The 19,653-nt window shown below is 34.2% G+C and overlaps 1 protein-coding gene across 1 annotated transcript in view; it reads left to right on the plus strand.

Annotated features, from left to right (window-relative positions):
* The first annotated feature begins 5,703 nt into the window (after nt 1–5,703).
* The window catches only part of LRRIQ1 (leucine rich repeats and IQ motif containing 1), a 192,638-nt gene continuing 178,688 nt past the window's right edge, over nt 5,704–19,653 (plus strand). The window contains exons 1-6 of the mRNA XM_045830587.1: nt 5,704–5,838; nt 7,340–7,451; nt 13,413–13,504; nt 14,945–15,059; nt 15,552–15,775; nt 19,308–19,382. Coding sequence (XP_045686543.1) covers nt 5,704–5,838; nt 7,340–7,451; nt 13,413–13,504; nt 14,945–15,059; nt 15,552–15,775; nt 19,308–19,382 — 753 coding nt within the window. The remainder of the gene's footprint in view (nt 5,839–7,339; nt 7,452–13,412; nt 13,505–14,944; nt 15,060–15,551; nt 15,776–19,307; nt 19,383–19,653) is intronic.

Genomic DNA, 19,653 nt, shown 5'->3' on the forward strand with positions numbered 1-19,653 from the left:
GCAATACAAGTTTACTGTTACCAGGCAATATAGTTTATTTTCTTTCAAAGGCTCAATGGAATGTTTGCCTTTAGCTTAGTGTATATCAGATATCTTTTACAGTTATAGCCACTTCCTCTTGGAACTTAATTATTTGTTTGCAAACATTAAAAAATTAAAATCAGGAATGTTTGTAACTAAAATGAAATTTCACATTTGTACAATATATATTTGCTCCACACAATGAAAAAATTGATCAATTTTAAGTGAAAGTTGAATGGCATAATATGTATTTAAACTTCAAATTTCATATTAAAACAGTGGGTGTCACCATCAATATTTTACAATAAAACATATTCCAGAAAATAATTTTTCTAATTTTTTATCCCACTCACCCATTGGTTTAGAGGTTTTTGATAGGCATTGAGAGATAATTGATTTCTTTCTTTTTAAAAAGAAACTGTCGTTCATTGAAAGCAATCAATTTATTCGATTCTCCTTCATATTTCCAGACCCCACAAATCACTGTTTAGGATTAAGATTTTGTGTAATGAACAATTTATAGATAAGCAATTTAACATTTACTAGATGCAAGTAAGAAACACAGATCAGACACAATTTAAAGGTCAGACTACCTCTACTTGGGTAATTGTAACAAAATGTCATTTTTTTATTAACTACTTTCCAAAATTATTTTAAAAGATTAAAACAAGGCATCTAAATTCCTTACCAAGTTCCTGAGATGCAGCGTTAGTTCCAATTGCGATAGGGTATAATTTGTCCTACTGGGGCACCAGTAAGAAAAGCTGGACGATCATCCTTGGGATTGGCTGTTGCCTTGGTTACACTTTGTTTGGAGCCTCAGAGCCCTGTCTTCCGACCAAGCCGAAGGCTTTAGCTGCTGGTGGGTAAGCGGAGGTCCCCCAAGACCCGGATCCACGGTGTAGGGGGAGAGTCAGCGCTGTGGCAGCGCAGACGGAGCCAGGTCCCTCTCCGCCAAGAGCAAGCTTTAGAACAGAAGGAGGGAAGAGAGGCTGAGGGCTGAAGGGCCGGCTGTGAAGCTCGAGGCTTCCTTCAGTTTTGGAGCTTGTGGTAGCTCACTCAAAACTTGAAGATCCACTCTGACCGTCCTTCTCTTAGGGCTGTTCCCTTCCTTCCTCACCTCCTCCTCCCCGATTCTTTGCCTTCCTTCCTTTCTTTTTCTCACATATACTTGTGGCTACTTTAAAAATTAGATTTCACTCTCATTTTATTATGGTTGAAGGGTGGACTCACTTAAGATTTCCCACTGTTGGCAGCTTTAGCCAATTCGAAATGATTTATTATCACCTCGAAATGTTTACTGTAGCCCACTTCCCGCGAAATGAGTCGAGGACTGCTGTGACCACTCGCTAAAGGAAGCTATTGGGGGCTGGAGATGCTGCCATTCTGAATGGAAACGTGTTGTAGGTGTAAAATACACACCAAATTCCCAATAATTAGTGTGCAAAAAAGAATGTATACTTTTTACATTGATCTTAATACTTTTTAACTGATTACATGTTGAAATATTTTATTAAAATTAATTTCATCTCTTTACTTTTTAAAAAGTTGCAACTAGAAGATTTAAGATTACGTATGTGCTTGTATATGTAATTGGACAGGGCTGGTTTAAAGAGCCAGTAGATGAGCAGAGAGGAACATGTAATGGAAATAACTCTTACCTTTACCCTATTACCTTTACCTTTACCTTTACCTTTACCTTTACGGGCACAAAGTTCTGTGTGCCTGTACTTTCTGCTTTATAGCCACTTAAAACACACACACACACACACACACACACACACACACACACACATTTCCACCAACCTTTGAATTGCACTTTAAGTTAATTTGACTACAGGATCAGATTTTGCACTGGTATGTTGTTTTATTTCATTTTCCTTTAGGCGAGAGAGGCTGTGGCTTAAAATTGACTATTTTTAAACTAGCTTTTAAAATTGTGAAAATAGTACATGTTTATTGTTAGAATAGCACTCAACATAAAGGTATGAAATGAAAATTAAAAGTTTCTTAATGTCTTCCAGAAAGTTTCTGTCTAAAAAAAAAAAGTTGTGTGTGGTTACATAAAAGTGATGTCAGTCTGCATATCTTTCTGCTACTTGCCTTTTTTCAACTACTGCTTCTTGGCTACATTTCCACTGGAGTGCAATAAGTATACTTATTTTTTAATAACTTGCATATTATTTTATTTTATGGATCATTTGAAATTTTTAGTGAGTACTTAGGATATCTGCATTAACTTTTACTGGGGTAATTGTAGATTCACCTGCAGTTTTAAAAAATAATACAGAAATATCTCTTGTACATTCTTTCCTCTGTCTCCCAATGTTAATATTTTGTAAACTATAGTATAATAGCATGACCAGTATCATGATATTGATACAATCTGCTTATCTTACTCAAATTTCCTCAATTTTACTTGTACTTGTGTGTGTACATGCACTATACAATTTTTATTATCTGAATAATATATACTCACTTTTCTGTTCCTACAGTCAAAATTGGAACTGAACAGTTCCAACACTATAAGGATCTCTCATGTTGCCCATCTATCACCATAACCACCTTTCTCCAACGAAATCCACCCCTAACTCCTTCCAATCACTAATATGTTCTCTGTTTATAAAATTCTGACATTTAAAAATGTTAGAGGAATGGGATCATAAAGTATGTTGTATTTTGGTTTCTTAGCCTACTTCCATGTGGATTCATCTGTATCGTGGCATGTATCAATAGTTCATTCTTTATATTGCTAAGTATTATTCTGTGGGGTGCATATACTACAGTTGGTTTAACCATTCACTTTTTTCTTTTTTTAATTTAAATTATTTTATTGTTCAATTACAGATGTCTGTATTTTCTCCCCACCCCTCCCACCTGACCATTCACTTTTGAGGGACATTTTGTTTGTTTCCAATTTGGGAATATTAGGAATACAACTGTTGTGAACATTTTTGTGTGCACATAAATTTTAATTTTTCTGGGATAATTTCCCAACAGTGTAGGCAGTACCATATTTTGCTGTGTATAAGGCTCACTTTTTGCCCACATTTTTTGAGGGAAAAATAAGGATGCACATAATACATTGGTATAATGATTACATACCATGGGTATAATAATGGTCATAATAATCCATGTATAATGTGCCCAAAAACGTGGGTGTCCGTTATACATGGCAAAATACAGTACATGCACATCAGTCCAATTAAATCATTTATGTGTGAAATAAAGAATTGTGATATCTATGGCTAGAGAAAAGGCAGGCACAAGAGTTACTTTTTTAGATGGTAGTAAACTTGTATTCATGTGGTGAGGGTCAGTGGAATAGGGAGAAGCACCTCTCCCTTTCTTAGGGAGAGGGGCTTCTCTTCTAGTAATATGGGTAAGGAGTGATTTAAGGAAAAGAAGTAGAAAAATGAGGGTGTTTCATTTTCTTTGTTAAATAGACTATAAACTCTATGAAAACAAGTTACTTCTCTCATTTAATCTGTATTTGTAGCATGTAGCCCTTCTCTGAATGCATCTGGTAGACTGTTGATTTTAAAAAGTCACAAAATCACAAAAAATCACAAAAAGTTGATTTTGAGATGAATGAGCAAAATAAGGAAAAGGAAGTGGAGGGTGGGGAGAGAGGGAAGGAAGAAGAAAAGAAGAAAGGAAAGAGGAAAGAAGGAAGGAAGGAAAGAAAGAGGGAAGGAAAAGCCAAGAAAACAGAGGTTGAAAGGCTTGAGGAAGGAATGAAACTTTGGAATAACTGGGAAAATAAAATAATTGCTGATTAGTACAGTTGTTTTTAAAATTATTTTTAGTAAAACCCACAGTAATACAGACAAACAAGTAAAACAAACAAAAATAAATTACATTATAACTCAAGCACGGGTGCATACTTTAGAAACGTCTTTGAAAAAAAAAAACAATTCTTATCTTTAGTTTATCTAGTGCATTTATAGTTTATTTTCTGGCCTATTCTAACTTTTTCTGTCTTCTATCATTAAAACTTAATAATTGAGCCACTAAATTAATTTTTTTGATCCACTGATGGGTTATGATCTTCAATTTGAAGATGATTAGAAGAGGGAATGTTTGGAAAGATTGCTGGTCAGATGAATAGCTTGGCTGAGCTTGGAGACCACTTGGTAGTGAAGAGCTTAGGTTTTGATTTAAGATGTCTGAATTAGGATCCTGCTCCTCGTTAGTTGTTAGCGTAGTGACCATGGACAGTTAAGTAACCTCTTCAGACCTGGGTTTTATCATCTATACAATGACTATAATGACCTTTAACCTGTTCAGTTACTCTGAGGATTATCCATCATACAGTTGTCTTCTAGTGCCTGCCTGGTCATAGTTACTCAATGCATGGAAGCTAATGATGGTGGTTATGATGATAATGATGATGATGACATGAAGATATGAAGTCTGTCCAGAAAGTGTCCAGCCATGCACTATGAAAAATAGACATTTATTGAAGAAGATATAAGATACAAGAAACACTGTACATAGGACAATGACATCTCAGTATCTTTCAAAGTAGGCACCTTGGGACAGTTTTCCAGTCTTTGTTGATTACAGCTTGTACACTTTCAAAATTCTCATGTGTTCTGCTTGTTGCATGCCTTCCAGAACGTGGATCACTTTCAACAGATTCTGGACACAGCATTCTCTTTGCAGCATTCGTGCCACATTTTTATTTGTGCTGCTCTCATTACATCATCCCCAAAAGCCTCTGAATCATCAAAATAGTTTCTGCAGAGGAATGTTCAAGCTTAACACAAAACTTAATGCAGATTCATTGCTCCACTTGCTCAGTCATTTTGAATGTGATGGCCACACAGTACACATGCTCACTCAATGGCATCTACCTACTCCACTGACTAGTACAGTGAAGTTATCATTGTTCATGCATGTGCATTCCAGTCCACTCTTCTTGGTTACAAGATCATCTCCACTCTGCTAAGTTACATCGATGTCATGTAAACTGTTCTTGTGATATGAACAATGGCTGGACTTTTTTGGACAGACCTTGTATACTATAATACACTAAAATTAATTCATATCTATTACAAAAGTTAAAAAGTTAAGTGACATAAATAATGATTTTACATGCCATATATTATCCATTATTACATGTTACTGTTGAAAAATTTGTCTATCTCTGGTAAAAATAATAACTCTTGAGTTAATGAGTAGAAACTAGCCATATGTTTCCTCATGCACAGACTTAGGTTGTTCTCTCTGAGTTATTTTAATCTCTGAATATTCAGGCTATTCATAGGTATTTTTCCATTAGTCATTTCCATGAGGATAAATTTTACCTTTCTTGTGAAAGGTAAACCAAGGTTTACCAAGTGAACTTTCTTGGTTCAGGAAGGTAAGCTAGCTCATTCCATATAACTTTTCCCTTAGAGATTTTAAAGTCTATTATTAGAGTTGACCACTTTGTAGTCAAACAGCAAGGAAATAATGAATGATTGGAGAAATCAGTTTTCTTCAACAACCAGAATAAGCTGTGATAAATGTTTGTTGATAAACTATGTATTATAAATGTTTGTTGATAAACATGTATTATGACATATTTATGTAGAACAATGTTGTATTATTATGACACATTAAAGAACCCACAGTTTTTAGTGTCATATTACTCTCTAATTTTCTTTAAATGATTCTGTTTTATTATGAAGGGTAATGGAAGACGATGATGATGCAAAGCTCAAAGAAGAAATAGAAGCTGAACTGGATAAAATCAGTATTTCTTCTTTGGAAAAAGATGATGATGATAGTGATTCAAAATCAGAAACCCAGAGTGATGATAGCGATACAGTAAGTGTTAAATGTTGGACTTTTGAAGCTTTAAATGGAGTAACCTCTTCAGGAGATGTAGTACTTTCTCATGTGTTTCTTGTACTTATCTCATGTTTAACTTTTTTGGCACCAGGGACCAGTTTCATGGAAGACAATTTTTCTATGGACCAGGGTAGGAGGGGTTGGTTTCAGGATGATTCAAGCAAACTGTATTCAAACTCACCTCTTGCTGTGTGGCCTGGTTCCTAACAGGCCTGGATCAGTACCAGTCTGTGGCCCGAGGTTGGGGACTCCTGCTTTAAACAATATATATTGATAGATATTTAAATATAAAAATATGCTGAAGGTAGAAATCACCTATAATTACACATTTGTATTTTTTTAATTTTTGGTAAACTTGGAATTATACCATATTATGTGTGTGTGTGTGTGTGTGTGTGTGTTTGGTTACTGCTTTTTTTGCTTAATTGTGAGCATTCTCATGTGATTATGTAAGGATGAAAGCAAAATTTATGTGACAACTTTAGATCTATGTAGTTACTTTTTAAATCAAACTTATTTTTTCCTTTGTGTATTTTCCCCAATGTTTATATGCTTAGAAAATCTGTTCATAATTCATTGTTTTACATCAAAATTCTTAATCCAATGGGAATTTATGTTATGAAATGAAGATCTAACTTGAAATTTTCTTCAGCATATTTAGCTAATATTCCTAGTGTCATTTGTGGGACAACCCAACTCTCTACCATTGATTTATCATATGTTTTGTATACACTTAATTATTTTGTATATGATCTATCCAAGGCTATCTATTATTTCTATTACTCTGTTATTTTTTCCCCTACTGTAGTTTTATATTTTTAAATTTCAAACTAATCCAATTTTTTTAGTTGTTTTACTGTTTCAAAATCTTCTCAACTAAGATGTTCCCCAAGACAACCTCATTTGTCCAGTTTCAAAAATAATTATACTTTAAGTTTTAATGAAGGTTTCAGTAACCTATATTTTACTTTTGGAAAAAATGGATATTTTTACATTAGTATGTCTTTTTATCCATAGCTAATTTAAGTGAAACAAAAAATCCTGAGATTCTTAATTTGATTATGAATTCATCAGAAACATGGATATAATTCCTAAGACCTAAAAATGAAAAGCACATTAAGCCCTCGCTGGCATAGCTCAGTGGATTGAGCACGGGCTGTGAACCAAAGTGTCGCAGGTTCAATTCCCAGTCAAGGTACATGCCTGAGTTGCAGGCTATGACCCCCAGCAACTGCACATCGATGTTTCTCTCTCTCTCTCTTTCTCCCTCCCTTCCCTCTCTAAAAATAAATAAATAAAATCTTAAAAAAAATGAAAAGCACATTTTCACCAAATATATTTGTTTGAACTATGCTTGTTATAGCCCTTTTACCTCATTTACACATTTTTCTAAAAATTTTGATGTATAATGAAGTAGGGAATATTTAATATTTAGTTTTGATAAATAATTTAATACTTTCATTATTGAAATTTTTAGGACCTAGATGAATTACCTGAGTCAGTTCTTCACTGTATTAACATCATAAAGAATAAGAGTAAAACTGCTGAAGAGCTCATTCTTCAGGACTTAGAAGACACTGATGTTTTAGGTAAGTACAGGTTTTATCTGCTTGGCAGATAAGTTTTTTTATTTTGTTAAATATAAAACTTATGATTTAGGAAAGTGCAAGAGATAAGCACCACTTGAAGTGCTTATCTCTTATATTATGCATATATTTTCATTTTTCTTACTACATTCATTTTTCTTACTAACCTTCTTTATGTCTCCAATAAATACTGATCACCAATATTTGTTTAACCATTCCTAATTAAAGCCAGACATTCTATTACTTTACATAAAAGAAAACTAATCATAAGACTATTTTAAATGTATCAGTTTATATATCTTTTAGGAGAACAATATAATTTATATAAAAAGCCTAGCTATCTTTGTTTTCTTCAACTGAGCACATTTATTTCTTGGAATTATTCTAAGAATAATATAATGATCAAAGATTTAACTAGACTTAATCATGGCTTGGTTTATACTGAAAAATTATAGCCATAATTTTTCAACAAGATCTTGGTGTGTACAACAGTGTACCCATTAAAAAAGGCTATTTAGACAAATATTTAATGACATAAATATTCATGATATATTATTAAAATCATTATAAATATTAATGTAATTTATGCAATATTAGCATAAATCAAAATGTGGGTATTCATAGATATTCATTTAACAAACTTTACTATGTAAAAGTATCTCTTCCAGCCACTGAGAATACAGCAGAGAACAAAACAGGCTCTGTTGTTCTAATGTTCTATGTGCAGAGACAGACAATAAATAAATAAATAAATATGTAACATTTAAACAGAGATAACTGCTATGAAGGAAAAAAGTCAAAATAAGAGGATAACTTCTGGTCATGATGGTGGCATAGGTAGACATGGCTTGTCTCTTCTCATAACCACATCAAAATTACAACTAAAATATAGAACAACCATCACTCAGAACCCTCAGAAATTGAATTGAGTGGAATCTGACAACTACAGAATTAAAGAAACCACATCCGTCAAGACTGGTGGGGGGATGCAGATGCAGAATGGGCTGGTTCTTCACCCATGTGTGGTGAATAAAAATTCGGGAAGGATATATCAACAGCGAGGAGTCCCAGTACCACACCAGTTCTCCAGGTCAAGATTCCAGTGCCAGGAAGATAAGTCTCCACAGCTTCTTGCTGCAAAAACCAATGAGGATTGAGTTGGTGGAAGAAACTTCTGGAGCCCCAAGCAGTTCAGCTTAAAGAACCCACACATGGACTTACCTACTCAGACTCACTCCCTCTGAGCTCCAGCACTAGGCTAGCAACTTGAAATGTACCAGTGGCACACAGGGAGTAACTGAGGTATCTGGCATCAAGGCAAGCAGAGGCCATTGTCACTTTTCTAAACCCTCCCATCACAAAGCCACAGAGCTGGTAAGCTTGTGCCATATCAGAGATTCCATCAACCTAGCTAACAGTATTTGACCCACCATGGAGAACCTTAGATACTCTGCTCCACCAACCTACAGGCCCACCCAACGTGCTTTTCCACATGAATGTCTGGTCTTGGCCCATACTGCACAACTTCCTAAATCCTCTCAAACAAGCAATAGTTGGCCTCAGTGAGCCCAAGCCTGGCACTAGCAGCAGCCAGTCTAGATTCACAACTTGGCTTTGACTGGGAATCTCCAAGCCCAGCACAAGTAGCAGTCTTCTCAGATGGCTTTAGGCAGGGTGGTCCCATGCAAAACAGTTGGGGGCTGAGCTTAGCCTGCACTACCCAGGAAACCCCAGGGCCAGCATCCCAGTGGACAACTACAGACCATGTTGGAGCACCACCACTCTGTTCCTGTACAACTGACCCTCCATGGAGGGTGAGGGTTGGTGGTAAGTGGTCACAGCCAATCTTCGCAGCTGAATGGCCTGGGTAAATCCTTCCCATTGACCTGCCAATAGCAACCAAGGATCAAATACAAGAGGAATGTGTACTCAGCCCACATGAAGGGTGCACCTTGAATACCCAGCTTGGGTGATGGTTTGTGCCACTGGACCCTACAGGACACCTACTATATTAGCCCATGCTACCAAGACATGGAGTCAAAGCAGCTCTACCTAATACATAGAAACAAACACAGAGTGACTATCAAAATGAGGAGACAAAGAAACATGACTCAAGTGAAAGAACAGTTTAAAACTCGAGAAAGAGCTAAATGAAATGGAGATAAGCAATCTATCAGGTGCAGAGTTGAAAACACTGGTTATAAGTGTGTTCAAGGAACTTAGTGAGGACCTCAACAGCATAAAAAAGGTCCACTCAGAAACAAAGGACACACTAATTAAAACAAAGAATCTTTTACAGGGAAGTAGCTGTAGACTGGATGAAGCTGAGGTCAAACCAGTGATTTGGAATATAACCAAGCAAAAAACAAAACAAAACAACCAATCATAACAACAAGAAGAAAAAAGAATGAAAAAAAATGAGGATAATGTAAGCAGCCTCTGGGACAACTGCAAGCATTCCAACATTTGCATCATAGGGGTGCCAGAAGGAGAAGAGAAAGAGCAAGAAATTGGGAATCTATTTGAAAAAATGAAAGAAAATTTTCCTAATTTGAAGGAAGAGACATGCAAGTCCAGGAAGCACAATGAATCCCAAACAAGATGCATGTAAAGAGGCCCACTCCAAGACACATCATAATTAAAATGCCAAAGGTTAAAAATGAAGAGAAACTCATAAAAGTAATAAGAGAAAAGAAGTTAGTTACCTGCAGGGGTGTTCCCATAAAGCTGTCAGGTGATTTTTCAAACTAAATTTTGCAGGCCAGAAGTGATTGGCAAAAAATATCCAAAGTCATGAAAAGCAGGGACCTATAGACAAGATTGCACTACCCAGCAAAGCCATCATTTAGAATTGAATGGCAAATAAAGAGCTTCCCAGATGAGAAAAATACTAAAGGAGTTCATGATCAACAAACCATTATTATACGAAATGTCAAAGGAACTTATTTAAGAGAAGGGATATCAAAAGCAATACAATGGCAAAATACATATCTATTGACAATTGAATCTAAAAAACATACTAGGCAAACAAGAATAACAGAGGGAGAATCATGGGTACAGAGAACGTTTTGATGGTTGCCAGATGGGAGGGATGTATAGGGGAATTGGTAAAGAAGTGAGGAGATTAAGAAGTACAAATAGGCAGTTATAGAATAGCCACTGGGATGTAAAGTACAGTATAGGAAATGGAGTAGCTGAAGAACTTATGTGAAAGGACATGAACAATGGTGTGAAGATTGCTGAGGGAATGTGGGATGCTGGGTGGAAGTCTGCAAACTCAGGAAAAAAGGGGGAAACTCAGGACAACAGTAATAACATAATCAATCAAATCTAATTAAAAAAAGATAAAAATCAAAAGCAATATAAGGGGTAGCATTTGGAGGTTGCTATATGAGATAAGGTAGCCATGGAAGGCCTTTCTAGGGAGGTGATATTTGAGCAATGACTGAGTAGTAATCCCCATGGCTATCTTAATGAATGAGAAGATGAACCACAAGGATGTCTAGAGAGCTGATGTTCCAGAAAGAAGGAATTGTAAAGGTCAAGGCACACGGAGTGGGCTTAATTGTTTGAAGGGCAGTCAGCCTTTATGGTTGTAAAAATCTAACAATACAAGGGGTCAGATCATATAGGGCTTTTATAAACCATGGTGAACTATTACAATAGTATGGCATAGATGAGAGTAATTTGAGTATATATGATGAAAAGTCATATTCTAGAATCTTTTTTATGTTAAAAGAACCAAAAGGATTATTGATGGACTGGTATGAAAGAAAGAGAAGTAGGTGGCTCCAAGATTTTTGTTTCGAGCATTTGTACAAATGGATATGTAGATGCTTCAAGTTATGGCAGTGAGTATTTGTAGTTGAGTTATGAGGGGTTTAATGATATATTCATTTATTTTTACCAAGACCTACACAATAAAAATATAAATATATTGGCAATTATATAGCTTAATTATGTGAAAAGTCAAAGGTGACAATTATATAAAATGAGTACATGAAAGGTTATATAACTACAATAGTGGCAGTGGTTTAGAAGATTATGAGAGCCCTTATTATGAAAATTATGAGCTCTAGCCAAATATGTTTAATAATCTCTATGAGTAACATAATTTTCCAAGAAAATTCAAATTATCAAAGTTGATTTCAAAAATGGAAAACATTAAATCAATAATCTGGCAAGGTGGTGGAAAGGGATTTCTTTTTAAATGTCTTTAGAAACTAAGAATAATTTTGCAGTTGAATTCTTATAGTCTATCAAGGGGCAAAAACATCTGCAGATGATATAAGCTACATATTTCGAAAATAAAACTGTATAGGTATAACACACTACAGAAACCAGAGGCTAATTTCATTTATGCATATAGGTGTATTGATTAGGCCTCTTAGTCTAGACGTCAGAAGCCATTTGGCTACTTTAGGTGGTAAGGTTTTGGGGGGTATTTGTGTGTTTGTTTTTATGAGTAGAGGAGATGTTCTGGTAACTTACTGCTGCAAAAAATCTTGGTAGTTTAAAAGAACAATTTGTTATTATCTTTTATAGTTTTGTGGCTTATCTGAGCAGTTAGTTCTTGCTTGGATTTCATGCATTTGGAGTCAGATGTTGATTAAGGAGCAGTCATCTGGAATCTTTACTGGACTGTGATTCCAGGATGGCTCACTCAAACGTCTGGCAGTTTATGCCAATTGGTGGCTGGGTGTTCAGCTGGTGCTGTCAGCTGGAGGCACCTACATGTGGTTTCTCCCTGTGGCTTGCATGGCACCTGCATAATGAGAAGAAGCATCCCACAAACAAAATACTAAGGTGGAACCTTGTAAGGCTTCTTATGACATTTTTAGAAGTTATGCAACATTATTTCTACCACATCATGATGGTCACGGTTCTGTGCAGAGTGTAACCAGGAAAGAAATCTTTGGAGACTAGCTACTACAATAAATAACACATTGTTGATAGAACTGAAGAAACAGACTGTAGGTGGAATATCCAACATGTACAAAATACACACACATAGATTGTAGAACCTGTCTGCTGGTGGAGCTGCTGTCTAATATAATAAGAAAATTCAGAGACATTTATCCGCTACTAAACACTCCCATTTCTGAATCAAAGCTCCTTCTATTTATCATGGTCTGGGCCCCCCCCAAAATATTAAAATTGAAATATAGCTCCCTGTCTCTCTTCACACATAATATTTTTATAAAAATGAAGACACAAATATATCATTTAGTAGAACCTAAATCACCCTTAAGAACTTATCCTCAGAGGAATCTGGAGAATGTTATTTTTTGCTCTATAGCCTCTCACACAGAAAGCATTCCAGAAAGATTGTGAATAGTTGCTGAAGTTGAAAATCTGTACCTGAAAAAATAGGTGCAAATGACCAGTTAACCAGCAGAAAGATCCCCTTTAAAAATAGCTTACTGTATGTAATTTATAGTATCTGAGTGATATAACACATTAAATGAAAAAGGAAGAGAAACATAACTTACATCTGCATAGATGACAAAAATACTTGATAAAATTCAACAAAAACTCATAAAATAAAGTTTACTTCATTTGCCTGTTAGTTATTATAATCTTTTAAACTGATACTTTTATTAAAGTGGTTTCCATATCTTGGGTAAGATTATATTGCCAGTTTATAGCAGGTAGAATTAAACCTCTGTTGGTTTCTAATAAGGATGTCACACGTCAAACAAAACTTTATTCTGCGTATGTGGAGAATAAACTTCAGAATACAAAAGGTGATAAAGAATTAGTGATATAAAAATGTGTCACTTTTTGGAAAACAGTTACAGATTTCCTCTGTTCTTTATTCTCTGTTGTTTTCTGTGGTCTTGAGTTACTGATCAAGAATATGCTGCAACAGAATTTGAAATTGAAGGGTGATGAAGCATTTTGGAATTTTAGCATATTGTTCCCTACTCTAGTATTTAGTTATAATATTTTTTCTTTCTCTAGGTTGTACTTATGGAGCAGTTTCTAATAATCATATGCATTTAAGGATAGAACTATCAAATGAATATAAAGAAAAATTAGATCAACTAACGAAGGTAAATGTTCAACATTTGACTAACAATACTCAATGTTACAGTTAGGAATTTACTTTTCCCTCTTACACTGGATGATAGTTCACCAATTTAAAGTTCACTAATTTAAAAATTAAAAACTTAATTATTTTTAAGGAAATTATTTTTGGTTTTGTACCTGCATTGTCATATAAAATAAAACCACTCGAAATTCAACCTTTAAAAATATTAGAAATAGTGATTTGAAGCATCAGTACTTAGGAATTTAATTTGTATGTAGATAAGACAATAGAACTATTTTTGCATGATTTCTCCCTAAAACTCTTACTAAAATTTAATATACTCTGTTTATTGCCTTGGTTAGAAATGTAATATGTTCCAGCAGAGACTTTAAATACTCTATAGAAACTTTAAACTCAGAACATCTTACATTAGTTTTTATTTAAAGATAAAATTAAATTCTCTAAAAAAATAAGAGTTAAGGGAAGTTAGCATTTTTGGTTAAAACCCCCACAAATCTCTTATAGAGGTTCAACATCTTGGATTCATTTTAAACTCCCATTTTACCAAACTCTAGTGCTGCTCTCTAAGATGTCTAAAATAATGTGAAATGATATGTATGTTTCTTATTTGCTGTTTTGATAACACTAAAACTTGAAATATTAATTTTGAATTATATCACACTGCTATTTCACTGGAATAGATAACCTATTTCTTTCCATCTAAAGTCCAGTAGAAATCTAATTATGGAAAATATTAATCAAAATTATATCTTAATGTATAATTCAGGTTAAAGTAGATAATAGTTTTTATTTTATTTTATTTTATTTTATTTTATTTTACTTTTAAATTTATTTTTAAAGACTTTATCAACTTTTAGAGAGTGGAGAAAGGAGGGAGAAAGAGACGGAGGGAAACATCAATGTGGGAGAGATACATCGATCTGTTGCCTTTCGCACACCTGCAGCTGGGGATCTGGGCTGCAACCCAGGCATGTGCCCTGACTAGGAATCAAACCAGTGATCTCTTAGTTCACAGGTGCTGCTCAATCCACTCAGCCACATCAGCCAGGGCAGTTCTGTTTTTAAAACACTGAATATAGTAGCAGTGTGTATGTGTGAGCAGTCACTACAGATAAGAAAGATAGAAATATATTAGGAGGAAAGCAAATATTAGTAGGAATATTTTAAATAATTATCAAGCAAGTTAATTATTGTGGATTGATATTATAGATTGATTAGAGTTCTAAATAACAAGATTAAAATAAAGTCATTCTAAATGGGAAAAACTTTATTATACACCATAAAGACAAAATCATTAATGTGCTAGAAAATTGTATTTGAGAGGGGTTTGAAGTAAATAAAGTTGTAGACGTGTATATAAATATTCTCTACATTATTAAAGTGATAGCTTTTCACTCTGTTTTGGTTTTCTGTAATCATTGGTACTCTTTTAACCACTTAGATATTATCTGAAATAGAAAAAGAAGAATTTCTGAGAAGTAAAACGCACTGTGGCAGTCCTGATTCTGTTCCAGAGACGGGTCCTCATGAACATGGGGATGAATATGTTTTTCCAGGTGGACTAAACTGCTCAATGATAATTTTGATAATTTTTACCTGATCATAGCTATCTGAGAAAATTTATAATCTTTTTTCCTTTGATAATCAATATTTAAAATTATGCTTTCATTATACTTATTCAATTACATACTCTCATAGTTTTCTTTTTACCTTCTAAATAAACTTGATTTAAATATATGTATAATTTTTCTACATATATAGCTGACAGCAATAGACATACCCAGCCTTGAATTTATTAAGTACCCCTTATAACACATAGTTTTAGATTAAGTTTTACTGAGTAGTTTAAAGCAAGTTTTACGTTCTCTTTATTGACAACAGTAGGATTTTCATGTATATTTAAGAATGTATATTTTTTGTATTTTATCACATTTTCTTTGGTAATATGTTGAAATTTGTTATTGCTTTTAAAATTACTTTTATTCTTTACATTAGATTACTTTTGACAGGTTTGATCTCAAATAAATTATTTTTCTTTATGAATGCAGATGATGGTGAAATAAAATTTGGGTACTGTGAAGTGGAAGAAAGATGTAGGCAATCTTTTGAGGCTTGGCAAGATAAACAGAAAGAACTAGAAGACCAAGAGAAAGAAACTCTCAAAGCTCATAGGGATAGAGAAGAAAAGGAATTTCAAGAAGAAGAAGAGAAGAGACATTGCTGGATGGAACAATTTGAAGTTGAAAAGAAGAAACTAGAGAATATTCAAAAGGTTTTTCATTTTGTATTTCATATATTTTTTCTGAATCAGTAGCTACTTATGAAGAGTATTGATATTTTGTATTTGTATTATAGTGTGCATTGAGCTCTGTTGTATGGTTTTTAATTACTCCCAATAATAGAAGCAATTGACTATGCATTAACAATACTTAATATGATTTCCTTGATTCGTTTTTATTGAAATTTATTGGAATTTTGATACTGCTTTGGATCATTGGAGCGCCTACAGTCTTTGAAGTTTCAAAGATAGTCTTAAAAAGGCTGACATTTATATCAAACTGTTACTTTTTTAATACCCTTTTAATCATAGGAAAAGGCAACAGTTTTTTTGATCATGCAGTGCCCTTGCAATATACTGTGATATATAGCAGTTAAGTAAAACATATTTGGTTGAAGAGGTTCAACTGTGTAGATGATGGTTTGTCCTTCATCTCCATAACTGAGCTAATTCCTCAGACTAGAAATTTTTTGTTATGGAAGACTTTTGTGTCATTGTTATGTCTGTATTTCAGTTTTTCTCACAACCCCACCTCAAGAGGTCTACACCCTCATGTCATGGTCATGGCATGTTGAGAAACAGGTGAATATTTAGGACCCTACTTGTGGGCTATCATGATCCTTAGAATGTTTAGATGAAAGGCTGCGCTGACTTCTCTATCTTACATCACTTGCTTCACATGGTGTTTCACATAGAGAAATTAGCATGTGGTCATCTAGGCAGTTCAGGATGTTCTAGCCCTCCATGTTACATACATTGCATTTTCTGACTATATAGAAAATAAACTAAAAATAATTACAATTTCGAAGAACTGGTTTGGCCACAGTTTTTTTCTAACAAAGTCTAAGTCTTTAGCATTCCTTTAGTTATGGTTATATTTCCTGTTCACAAATCAGATTAATATGATTATTTCCATCATAAAATTATTATTTAAAAATGACATTAATAGGTTTAGTGAATTCCTAAATATGTGCTCTGTTATGCCTTGGGGCTTAAAACTTTCCAGTGGGGCCATTACATGATTTTATAATGATGGGTTCTAAACATGTTATTCACTGCCTTTTAGTAGTTCTTTTCTGTGCTTCTTGTTAGCATCCTCTTCTATTCCACAAAACTGCTATTATAAGTCTCTTTCCATGAGTTCTGCCCAATTGCTCTCTCCACATTATCAGCATATAAACACATACAAGGTTTTTTTACATCAATTATGAGCTTCCTCTTCTTTCAAATCCCATGTCTGGTTAGCATGAACCAGTAAGAAAGGTTTCTTCCTTATACCAAAGTTAACTTTTCCTCCTCTGCTCTATCATTTTCCAGTTTACCCCTGCTTTTTCTTATATGCAAAATACCCTTATCAGTTCCCTCCTTTCTTACTGTTTATAAGCTTGTTTAATTTTCTGCCATCCTAGAAACAAAACAGGAAAAACCATGAAATCACCTTTGTTCATTTACCTCACTTTTTTTTAAAGATTTTATTTATTTATTTTTAGAGAGGGAAAGGGAGGGAGAAAGAGAGGGAGAGAAACATCAATGTGTAGTTCACTCTCACATGGCCCTCACTGGGGACCGTGCCCACACCCCCAGTACTGGGAATCAAACCATTTGATTCGCAGGCCACAACCACTGAGCCACACCAACCAGGGCTCATTTGTCTCACTTTTATCAAGCTCTTTAGCTCTAGTTATCATAGTCTGGCTTCTTAAAAGAGTGTGATTTTTGCTACATCTATTTCATTGTCCCTCATTCAAGGTAATCCTGCTAGGTGTTTACTACCACGCCACTGAGAGAAACTGACGAAAGCAGCCAATGACTTCTAAGTTACTGTGCTCACAGGCTGTTTTTCAGTTCTTATTGTAGCCTCTGTTGCATTTTATGCCAGTAAAAATTTAATTGTTGACCATTTCTCTTTTCCATGACTTCCGTGGGACCACACTAAGTTAATTCTCTTTCTTACATATTTGGAAATTCCCCTTGATATCCATTTTAAGCTTCTTTTTTCTTTCTCCTTGAATATGATATTACCAAGGCTTTCATCCTTTGCCCTTTCTTTTCTTATTCTGTATAGTTTTTCTCTCAATAATCTCATTGATGGCCTTGAATGTTCAGAGCTAAATCTATATGTATAACAAAAAATTGAACTACATAACTCTCCTGCATTAGTTCACATTCAGAACTTAATGTATCTAAAATAGAGTGCATTGTCTTTCCTTCTGAATCATGCTCCTCCTCTGGTATTCTGTATTTTGATGAGTGGCTATATTCTACTGCCATCATAATCCAAGCTAGAAAGATAAGGACCATTTTTTACTCTTCCCTCTCTTTTATTATCCTCTTCTTTAAAAAAAATAGTTGTATTATCCATCTTTTCATCCATATAGTTACTGCTACTCCATGGTTCATGCCCAGCTTTGGATACTTATTATGTTTTCTAATTGATCTCCCTACTTTTTGTCTTTTACAGACTCATCCACCATAGTGCTCTCAGAAGGATATTTATTTTCTTAGTTACTTACCTTCTTCAATCCCATCAAAAGTTCCCATAGCACATATAAGATAATGTCTAAAGAAATTTGTCCATTACGTTTATATCTATTCAGTTGGCTGTTTGTGGTAACTTCATGTTTTCATTGTCTCTGTATCTGTTCTTGCTCCTGCCACACTGTCCACATAGGCCCTCATCGATTCTCACCCGGACTTCACTAATAACTGCCTTATGATCTCATTGGTGTCTGCCTGGCTTCCTGTCTCTAACTCTACCTAATGTGACATTATGATTTTTCCTAAAATCAGAGCTGCAATCATTTTTCTAGTTCAAAAACATTTAATGAATGCCTAAAATGTCTGTTTAACTTCTTGAAAGCCTAGTTGTTTCAATTACAATCTTCTGCATGATACCATTCATGATTCTCCAGTTATAATACCGATTGCCACTGTGATCCTCTATAGTCTTCTCTTTTTATAAACTTATTCTGTTAAATTTGGAGTAATGTGTGAACTTTCGAGAATGTTCCCATATTGAAGGTAAAGTTTTAGAGTTACAGGGATTGTGTTTTACTGATTTTTTAAATTCTTCAGATCCTTCACAAAATATGTGCTAACTAAATATTATTAAGAGAAAACCATTACCACTGAACCAATTTTTTATGTGAATTAAATGGGACGGCATGGAGAAAAAAAAATACTGTAATGCAAAGCCCACCTTACAAACATTATTATTTGTAATTTTTGAATTGCCCAACATTATTTCTAGATGATGCTCTTTATTACGTGAATAAACATGTTCAAATAAGCAAAACAACTTTCCAAGGTTAAAAACATCTTTATCTATTCAAAATGGAAACCCTAGATGTTATTTATATGACACTTTAGGTTGAAATTAAAGCTTTTATCTCAGGACTAATAACTGGGCACCATTGGGTGAGTTGTTTTAACCATTATTTAAAAATAAATGTTGTGAGAATCATGTATAATGAACATAATATTTTTCACATTTGCTTATAATATTTTAATACTACTATGTGTTCAGCAAGAGCAGGCCTGGATGAATGATGAACTCCATAAAGAAGAGGAAATGTGGAAAGAGAAATTTAAACAACATGAGGTATTTATTTGCTGTTTTTCCTCAGTGCAATAATTATTCTTCATTTGAAATAAATGATTATGCGTAAAATGGAAATTTTATAATAATATTATCTAGATGGTGTAGGGTTTAACTTACTAAAGTTTTAAATATTCATGAATCATTAGAAACTTTTCTTGAAATAGAATGTCATAATAATGAAAATTAACTGCTTGGTAAGTATGTCTATATAAAACTATAATTCTAAAATTTCTTTTAAAGCTCAAGGAAACATACTGTTGTGAGCATTTCA

Source organism: Phyllostomus hastatus, unplaced genomic scaffold, assembly GCF_019186645.2.
Source record: "Phyllostomus hastatus isolate PE091 unplaced genomic scaffold, TTU_PhHast_1.1 phas_contig_152, whole genome shotgun sequence".
NCBI classification, from domain to species: Eukaryota; Metazoa; Chordata; class Mammalia; order Chiroptera; family Phyllostomidae; genus Phyllostomus; species Phyllostomus hastatus.